The 10,684-nt window shown below is 40.9% G+C and overlaps 1 protein-coding gene across 1 annotated transcript; it reads right to left on the reverse strand.

Annotated features, from left to right (window-relative positions):
• Window positions 1-1,015: 1,015 nt before the first annotated feature.
• On the reverse strand, window positions 1,016-9,949 carry nln (neurolysin (metallopeptidase M3 family); the record flags this gene model as incomplete). The annotated part of the gene is made up of 12 exons (XM_080477639.1): window positions 1,016-1,168; window positions 1,261-1,397; window positions 1,846-1,974; window positions 2,062-2,248; window positions 2,322-2,523; window positions 3,452-3,818; window positions 4,871-5,006; window positions 6,317-6,477; window positions 6,571-6,673; window positions 7,858-7,962; window positions 8,390-8,538; window positions 9,730-9,949. The coding sequence occupies 12 exons, from the start codon at window positions 9,947-9,949 to the stop codon at window positions 1,016-1,018; spliced, it is 2,049 nt and encodes a 682-aa protein (XP_080333765.1).
• Window positions 9,950-10,684: the final 735 nt, after the last annotated feature.

Here is a 10,684-nt window from a genome sequence, read left to right on the forward strand (position 1 = left end):
TATAAATTAATAATTACAAAGGCAAAAAATTCTTTTCCACTTACTCTAATATTATCCAAATGAAAAACGAAAATACGTCATATAGACGTTTTATTTGTATATGTAATTATTATCAGACTTATAGGGAAATATAATGAAGAATTAAAAGGTTGTCATGTTAAAATAAATGCCTTTTTCCTAGTTATGTAGTTCTCTCAAAAATTGGAACATTAATTCAGAATTTGCAATCATGTTCATTTTCCTAGCGATTATTACTTCATAATTCTAAAACGTTTCCAACAGAAAATTAATTTTTCTAAGTAATGTCATAATTAGCTCTGATTAAAGTGTTAACAGGAATTAGGGAACCGTGTATGAGAATGTGCCACTTTGTGCAACTTTAATCAATCTTTTATGGTTTCTCGGCTCAAACTTTGAAGAAGGTCTGCGAAATAAAACAGTAATACTCAGAAGTCTGAAGGAAACATTTATATATGTCACAGTAGAAAAAAAAAACCTAACAGATAAATCATAAATAAAACATGGGATTTTGTGTAATTTGACCAGGCATGGGGCAGATTTTAGCTTCTCACAGCAGGAAAAAAAAAAAAGAAAGAAGAAGAAGACATTCCTTTCAGGTGAGCCTCTTTCACGGTGCTGCTTTCATGCAGATTTTCATGGTTTTCTCGGGACACACACGTCATTAAACGCATGGATTTTCCTGCTCTGGCGAGTCAAAATGTGCCGTTTGAAACGGGTCTTTAGAGCAGGCTGGATGACTGTCAGACAGTCTTAGAGGGACACTGAAATAGAAAAGTGCTGTGGTTAATGCTATTAGATACACTTCTGCTTACAAAAAGGTCCGCAGTGCTGAAGGAAAAAGTAAAGATGAGAGTTGTCCGTGAGCTGGTGCACATGAACACATTAAACAAAAGTATTTTTGTGCTTCAAGCATTCACACAATAAAAAAAATTATATAAATAAATAAAAAAAAATCCCAGCTTTCACAGACAGATTCTTTAAAAACCAACGGGAATCAAGCCGTTTGCGTGTCCTGTGACTTAATGAGTCCTTTGCACTGGAAGAAGGCGTCCTGACACGGTGCCCGTCCCAGGAAGCTTTTCAGCATGTCCATCCCGTCCACAGAGCCCCCGGCCTCCAGTATCACCCTCCTGTACTCTTTTCCGATCTGCATCAAGCCACACATGCACAGGTAAAGACACTTTCCAGGATCAAAAGAGGCAAAAAAAAAAAAAAAAGGAAACAATTTAACAGACCAACCTTTGGATTCATGATGCCTTCTTTTCTAAAGCGGCTGAAGAAAATGTCCATGGAGTGGACTTCGCTCCACAGATAGCTGTAGTACTGACCGTCGTATCCACCGGCCAAGTGGCTGAAACTGGCCGTCATATTAGTACCTGCAGAGCAGAGCTTTGTTATTACGTTCAACACAAATTGAATTAATTCATCCTCTATATCGATGTAATGAAGCGACAGTTGCATTCATCCCAGGTAACATTGGCAGGTGGCCAATCTGTTCAAATCTACATGTCCACAGGAAGAATATGCAAACTCCACCTGGAAATGCAGAGGCTTGGAATCGACGACCGTGGAAACCACTAAACCACTTGTCCAATTCATTTTGACTGTAAATAAATAATGCAAGGGGCCTCGCATTGGCGTGTAGTGGTTATGCTTTCACCTCACACCAAGAATATCCAGGGTGTATTTTTCATGATTGATATTAAAAAATAAAATTAATGTGGCTGCTTCATTGTAACTTTGCTTTTGGAAACATTGTTGGGGGGGGCCATTGGATTTTCTGTAGCTGGCAATATGTTATCACTAATGGTGTGACGGACTGACCTGGTGTGGCAGGAACCCCCAGGATGTCCTGGCAGAGCTTTGCAAACACCTCTGCAGTATCCGCACAGGAGCTGGTGTGAAGCGACTGGTCCACTTTACTGAGGACAACCTGACGCAGGTTCATCAGACCTGGAGAAACACAACACCTCAGCTGGGACGCTTGACTTCGGCGTGAAAGAGTTTTAGAATTGGGGAGTGGAAATGAAAGCGTCTGACCAGTGTTTGCCACCCTGGAGGCAATCAGCTTGTCGAGCAGCTGGTCTGGGATCGAGGTGCCGTCTTTGTAGTGGCGCGACATCCTCCTCAGAGGCTCCTTCTCCCAAACCCAGTTCTCCAGCATCTGAGATGGCACCTCCACGAAGTCCGTCTCCACCTGAGTCCCGCTGAACTCTGAAAACGTGGTCTGACGCACGCGCAGAACCGATTAAATCCCAGTTGACATACTGCCAGTGGCAGAAGGTTGGCAGGGGACTAACCTTGGAGCAGATCTCATGCATCACATGACCAAACTCGTGAAAGTAAGTCTCCACTTCGTGGTGCTGGAGCAGAGAGGGCCAGCCTTTCCTCGGCTTGGTGAAGTTTGCCACCATGGCCGCTACGGGAAGCCTGCGATTCCCATCGGGTCCTCTGCAGCCAGGCTGCAGCCCGAAACAGGCTGCATGGCCGTATTTCCCTTCCCTGGTGACACGATGCAGACGTCTGAAGTCTGAGCACGTTTGAATTCACACACATCTTCAGCATGAATGCACGAATTAAGAAATATCAAAATAGAGGGCCTGAATACCAGCATGGCTGTGTTTCTGTGATTCCAGTCACATGTACACTAACATAATAAATATCATCGATACATTTCTCACCAGAATATATAAATTACTTTTAATTAAACTAGTCCAGTCACTTTACAAGAGATGCTGGAAACAACACTAATATCTTTCGTTCTAAGCATCCTTTCCACATTACTGTATTGTTTTAGTTATACAAAATTATCTTACAGAAAATGGGAAAGTTCTTTATTCCAACTGGGGAAAAAAAACCATCTGAATGCTGGCAAATTGAATACTTTTGGTTACAAAAGTGGAAACTTTCAGAGAAATCAGACATATGAAATCAAGGTCAAAAGTATTTTCAAATGTGTTTAAGGAAACTTTGATAAATAAGATTCACTCATATGTTGATTCAAATGACTGATAACCAGGCCTGGAAGTAACACGTTATAAATACTTCAATCAGTATTTCAATTGGAAAAAGTGGGTACTTTCACCTATAGATTACGTAAAATGTACTTAATGTATGCCCGCAGTTTAAACTCAACTCTCCAAGCATTTTATCTTTATTTTTACGATTCAAAATACCACAGTGAAACTATATATGTTTGTCAGGGAAGTGAACATATAATCAATAAATATAAATGGGATCAAATGCCTGCTATCGACAATGCAATAAAACATCCAATCTTCTACAACATATTGAATCATCAGATTTTTGGAGTACTTTCTGAACTCGACTGGACAGATCATCTCTTCTCCATCACCTGCAAGATACGTTTTGTTTTTTTTTCTTTTTATTAGATTTGTATTTTCTTGCAAAGCAGCAACGTGTTTCCTACCTTGGATGCAAATCCATGTAAAACTGTCCGATCTCCTCCCCCGTCTCCGAGTCGCAGGCGGAATAAAGCCTGACATTTTCATGCCACACGTGCGCGTGGTGCAGCTCGGTGAAGGTGAGCCCCAGCAGCTCCTGGTAAATCCCGAACAGCCCCTCCGTCACCACGTCCAGCGGGAAATACTCGATGAGTTTGTCCTTGTTCACGGCGAACTTGCACTGCTCCACCTGGTTCATGTAGTAGGGCAAGTCCCAGGCATTGATCTTCCCATCGAAATGTAAGCCCCTCATCAAGCACTCCCTCTTCTTCAGCGCCAGGATATATTTCCTCTCCTTCGTCCCGACGGGCTTCAGACTTTCATGAAGCTTATCTGGGGAAAGAAAGAAAAGATTGGCAAAACAGTTAGAATGTCAAGGATGACATTTTAATTACAATCTTGTTAAAGAAAAATATTTTAAAAATGAATTTTTTGATCTTTGCAACATTCCCCCCCCCCCCAAAAATTTTTATCTAAAGGTGTTTGACTTAATTATTTCCTTTATAACGTGTATCTGGACATGTTGTGCATCAAAATTATTTTTTGTTTTAACATAGAAAAAAAACAATAAAATTGCATTTTTCAATTGAAAAATACACACACAGACACACAATATGAGACCGTGTGGGTCTTACATTGTCAGCTCAGTATTTCTACTGTAGATCACTTCTTAAAAACAACTGGAATCAAACCGAATCCTTCTTCACACTCAAATCACAAGAGTTGTAGAAGAATAAAGAATAAGAAAGACTAAAACTTTACTGATCCTGTGGGGAAACTACTTCTCTGTATTTACCTCATCCTATTCATAGTGAACCTCAGCTTTACAGGTTGTGGATGCGTGCTGCCACAGTACGGTGCCTGGAGAGAAGCGGGGTCAAAGGTCTTATAACTTTCAAGAACCTCCTTCTGGGATTAATAAAGTATTTCCATTCTATTCAAACTTACGATCACAAGTTTGCTTCTTTAACCTCGAGGCTACCACGGCCCATAAACAAAATAAGTGTACCTATATATCATGCGCCTAGTTATGTCGAATGTATTCCAATAATTTCAGAAAGGTGCGTCGATCTCTGATGCTGAAGTTTATGTGAGCAGCAAATCACTTGCTACGCCCCATTAGCGCCTCTCTGCTTTCTAATACTCATCCACCTCCCTTCCTGAGCCATAAATCACTGCATGTTACACAACATGTGAGTGTCACGTCGTGAAACACTGCACTCCATATGCTGGCGGTATGGAGCGTGCCATTTCTCCGCTTCCACTTTCCAGCCCAGCAAAGTTTATTTTCCATCCCCGAAGTTGTTTCCAGATAAGTGCGGGTCTTAAATAACGGCGCGTTTGCATGCGAATGCCACAGAGGAGGGATGTCATAAGGGTCATACCAAGAAAGTCAGACACATTGCTTGCATTTTTGGCCATGTTAATCCCCAGCACATAGTTGGCATGACTACTGTAACCCAGTAAGTCTGCAACCTTTGCCCTCAGTTGGATGAGCTGTTCGAGGATGGCTGTGTTTATCTGAAAAGAAATAAACAAAAACAAAGAAAAAACGTGCGTTAGCTAATGAATGCATGTAAGGGATTCTTAAAATCTTCAAATGAGATGGATGAAATTAAGATTATTAAGATTTCAGTCCTGAGTTGACTTTTTTCTTTTTCTATGGAAATGTAATTTAGACAAATATCGGACGAATGTAATAAACATTATTACAGGTGGAATAGAACAAGTGTCGTGCATACAGTTTTCAAATGTACCTAGTTTTAGTAATAAAAGTTACGAACACCACAAAACGTATTATAATACAATACAAGGAGAAAATGAAGACAAAAAGAAAATCAAAAAGAGAAAACAGATCAAAATTCAATGTTCACATGTTTACTTCAGTTTCAACAGTCGTTTTTCTAAATTCAAGAAATTGGTATCTAAAACCAAGAAATATGGCACCGGACAGCCTGAACTATTTTATTTCTGCTTCTATAGATTTAGACTGCGGAGAGACCTTGTTCAACGCAGTGACACTTTGCATTCCTTATTTCTCCAATATGATTGCATGTTATGTGACTTTGAGCAAGTCTCTCCTGCAATCTCTGCTCTCTGTACCTTCCTGCAGGGATTTCAAGCTGTGGAGCTCAAAGGTTTTAAAACACGACAAGATACCGACACAATAAAGATATGGAGGAAAATATTACACTTCTAGCCCTATTTTAAATCAAAAATATTAAACACAGACCAGTCTGTTAGAGCCCAAATACAGAGAGACAGATGCACACATCCACACACAGGGTTTTGGACAGTAGGAAGAAGTATCCAGAGAAAACCCACGCTTGCACAAGGAGAACATGCAAACTCGTTAAATGAAGGCGACCAAGCCCAACCCGGACTTGAACTTGGGACCAGACCAGAGTGTTAACCTCTACAGCACTGTGCAGCCACTACCTGTCCTACCAATGCGATGCCTAATACCAGATGGAGAAACATTTCATATGAAGATCAACATTAAATCAATAGAGGACAAATGTTGAGAAAGGCTCAGTCAACACTGAGGCTGATATGAAAGAAATACAGTTATTCTTAGAGAATCCTCTAATATTAAGATATAAAGTGATCACGCAGTGAAAATTCAGTTTCCTCTTAAATGCCACGGGAATCACATCAAAAACATTGTCTGTTTAAAGAAGATTAAATATTCCTCCCACATATCATAGTTCTTGCAAATATCAGCATAATTTTTCTGCAGGTATTTGCATTAACTGTTGTGCAACGAGGGGAAGTGACTCATGGCAGGTGCATCATGGGATACACAGATTCATTATCGCCACTCCAGTTACCTCTTTACACCTGCTGTGAAAAGCCGTTTCCATCTTTCTCCGGGTTTCAGGATTGTGACACCTCTTCATCAGGGGGTAGTAATGGGGATATTCCAGTGTCACTTTAAACTGCTCCTCGTCCGTCTTTTCCAGGCTGTTGAGATAGCTGTCAGCCAGCCCACCTTATCGGGAAGAGAGCGCGCAATGGAAATAACCACAGTATGGCCACGGCAGCACACGGGCCAATCGGCAGAGTTTTATGCAAATGAGCTTACCCAGTTCCCGCTCGGAAAACGTCAGATATGTATTGTCCTCATTCAGATTCTGGTTAAACTCTATGGAGAGTTCGCTGATGAGCTTTGAAGTTCTTTTTATTTCCTTGAGATGGAAAAAGGACACAGCAGGAGAGTCATGAGAGAAAATCTAATCTCCATTATGCAACATTATCGTTAAAAAAATAAAAAGAATTCTGGGCCCCAAGACCAAAAGTAGGGATTTAAAACAGTAAAATAGTCTATCAGGAGCCTATTAACTCACTTTCCTACAACTTCTGAGACACTGAGAGAACAGTAATATATATTTTATCTGGAGCAGAGCTGCTGAATCCTCATCCTGGATCCACAACCTAAGATAATTTCTCCTCCATGAATGTGTCAGTACCAAGCTCTGCGGAAGCCTGATAAGCTATAATCAGGTGTGCTGCAGCGGGAAGACGTCTCAAAGATAAAGAAATGCGGTCATCCAGGACAGCGATACAACCCCTGTGAGCTGAAGTATTACTCCAAATACGCCTGCAGTTAAATCTTTGTTTTACGGAAGCTCCATTCAGCTGCGCACTAACCCATCTCCATGTACATGTAACATCCTTTCTCCAATATATTCACTATCTCTCTTCAACACATGTCCACTACTTTCTTGAAAACCTTCTCATAATCATCACAATGACCACCAGATTTACCAAAATGCGACTGAGCACTTTTCCCTCGAAATAAAACACAATATGAAAGTAATTGGGAGTAGTTCCGATTGGTGCCTCTTTTAAATGTTTAAAAAGTCCATCATCGCAGCATCCATGACTTGTGAAACCAGTAACTCATGATTTTTTTGAAAATTTGTTAGGCCGCAGAGTATCATTACTACTTTTTGCAGTAACTAAGGTAGTTATTAACCGTTTACTGTTATGAAGCTTTAGATGCAGCCATGTCTGAAGTTTCAGTGGGCTTGTTGTTGTTTTTTTGTCAAATGTGAAAGTTGGCGCAGAAAAGAAAATCCTTCACCGTCTCATCAGCACCAGCCTGTATCCACAGTACCCCTATTAACTCTTAAAAGTATAAGACCTGCATGTTAGGAGTTTATAATACCGTTTGTGCCACTCCTAAATTATAAAACTGAGATTTATTATTATTACTTAACTTAAAGAGTGAATCGGTCATTAGGTTTACCCACGCAGTGCTGATGGAAATAACTCAGAATTGTCATCACATTGTCTTTTTTTGTAACTTGTAAACTGCATTCTGTTTCATTGTATGAATCCAAACTCATTTTGGGGATCCTTATTGTACCTCTTGTATATCTTTGGACAGGTGCAGTCCTTTCCTCTGGCCAAGCATGACGAGCCTGTCTAAAAATCTCTTTTCTTCAGGCAATAGGCTGTCTTCAAGTTTTGTCTGTCAAAAGATAAACACATGGCACAAGAAAAACAAACATATTAACTTATGTATGCTGCACGTCAAAATACTAGCGCCGCATGAAATATGATGTGGAGCTGCTTCCCACTGACTAGATGGGATGAAGTTTCTTCCTCCAGCTAAATAAGAACCAGCCGTGGGGTCAGATGAGGGCACAATATCCTTGATCTTAATATAAAACACTTCGGTGCTGCTGGCTCTATCATCTGTTGCCCCCTCCGAGTGACATAACATGGGAAAATATGGTATCATGACATAGTGACCCCGATAAGTGCAACCACACCTGACGCATTACTTTTTTATGACTGGGATTACTTTAACACATTATTATCTTAGCAGACTGGGGTTTATAATATCAGCCCTCGCTCGTGTGCGTATATTTGAGAAGGCGTGACACGAGTTGAACCTGCAAGGCGCTGAGCCGCTCGAATACGTCTCCTCGCATGCTCAGCTCCACATCGAACTCGGACAGCTTCTTATCGGCCTCCGTGCTCGCAGATCGAACTTCCTTAGACGGACACACGAACTGGGGGAAGTCGAGGACATGGCGCGATGCTGAGCGAGCAGGAGAAGGAATAAACAACCAGAGGGGGTGTCAATGATTTGTACATCATACTTTTAAAATCAAGAAACAGTTTATCAAAACATGTAAGGTCCGAAGGAATTTGCCATTTTCTCTCACACAGCAACAAACCAAAGTAAGCTTTACTTAAGTATAAACGAGTAGAAATTAGTAATAAATGTGTGTATTGGGACTATTATCAGAGGGGATTACTACAAATGTTGATACACAGGACTGACAAGTGACAATAAGTAGCAAATAGACTCAAATATCTTATCATCCAGCAATTATTTTGATCACATTTTTGAAGGAAATCGTTCATTCCCCAAGTTTGTTTTTGTACGTTCTGTAGCAGTAGTGGTTATCATGCTTGATGACAAGTCTTGTCAGGTTAACTGGTGACCCTAAACTACCTGCCGTAGTGACTGATCGAATGTGTACTTTAACCCCTTCAGGATACTCCCTTTACCCAACGTAACCTGGGATACACTTGGATGTATACTAACTTGGATGAACTGGGTGTAGAAGATACATTAATTGATGAATGGTTTCAGCTGTCGAAGTAAATCGCATATCTTTGTGCATCCAACCACCAGCGCAGGAGAAGATCACTCAGCGTTCAGAGTATCTGCTTTCATTTTGATTGAGTTAAATTAAGTTAGTAATCAAAAACAGTATTAATAATGAAAATCCTTTGTAGCACTGCAATAAAAACGATATTGATATGAACACTTCTGCTGGTACGCCAGGCGTCAATTAAGCTCAATGCACGAGTAAATCAATGTATGCCCTTAGAAAAGCTTTACATTTTAAGACTAGGTGCATAATAGTGTGTCGATTTCACCAATAGAGGAACAGGTGAGGCCAGGTCAGGGGCCGCGCAGATGATTGGGCACAGACAACCCAAGTTTCTAATGTCAAGTTACTACAAATCATGACAACAGCTGGGGTAAAAGCCAAGTCAGCGGCAAAGGATCCGACCCCCACTCTCCAGATTTGAGCTGCATGCAGCTGCAGGTGACTGCACCCCGCTCTAAAGCTCGACCTATTGGGGCTTAATCATATATATTGTAGTTGAATATGGCAATAACTCAAACATGTCCAAAAACACATCATTTTGGATATCACAAAAAAAAAAAGAATGCCTCAATGTTTAATAGTTCAATGAAAGAAATCAGACTTACAGGCATAATCCAACCTGGCATGAGCCACAGCTTGCAGAGTGTTTTCAACAGAGACGTTTTCTAGACCTAGAGATCCAATGCCATCATAGACCTTCTTTACTCTGGCTATCAAGCTGTCCGTGGTGGTCTTGATGTCCTCGGGAGACAAGTCCCACCTCTGGGTGTTCCTCACTTGGGAGCACTCTCTGCCACATATCAGCAACCCACTCGTGATTGTCATCTTTAGAGGTCTAGAGACCCTGTTAAGAAGAAAACGAGACAGCAAACGGACAATAATAAAGCATTTGGCAGTAACAGGTGGCCTCCGAACACAAGCTGTAAATTCAGCAAGGTCATGCCTGAAGGGCGCTCTTGAGTTTTTATTCCAGACTAAGCGGGTGACCTTTTCCCTCTCTCCCCACTCTCGTGTCACATCAGGGTACAGTTTCACGGCACGGCGGTGGAAAGCTTTCCACAAACTGTCCGTGACATATTTGTTAGCCAGCCAAAACCCACAAACATCTCTGAAGCTTTAAAATAAAAAAGCGCGGAGGATTATTTTATGACACTTTCCCACGATTAACAGGTGCGCTTGTAAACTACATACAAGACAGATGTTAATCCACAGAAGTGTGATGCAGTAACACTGTTAGATATTTTTTGCAAAGTAAACACAGCGGATGTTTTGAGTATTCTTTTTTTTTTGTTTGTTTTGTTTTTTTTTACCTGAAAAGCGTTTGGCACAATGCAACTCTGAGCGCGCACATGCCGCTGCTGCTTTCATGCGTTTTCCCCAAAAACACAAATAAAATAAAAAAAATAAAAATTTCCTCCCTTCTTACTGTAACTCGGGTAGATCAGTGGTGGTAGTAGTAGTAGTAGTAGTAGTGGTTGCAGCCAGCAGAAGAAACAATCTCTCTCTCTCTCTCTCTCTCTCTCTCTCTCTCGCTCTCTCTCTTTCCCGTGTGCGAAATGC

The sequence above is a fragment of the Lipophrys pholis genome (genome assembly GCF_963383615.2).
Source record: "Lipophrys pholis genome assembly, chromosome: 12".
Lineage (NCBI taxonomy): Eukaryota > Metazoa > Chordata > Actinopteri > Blenniiformes > Blenniidae > Lipophrys > Lipophrys pholis.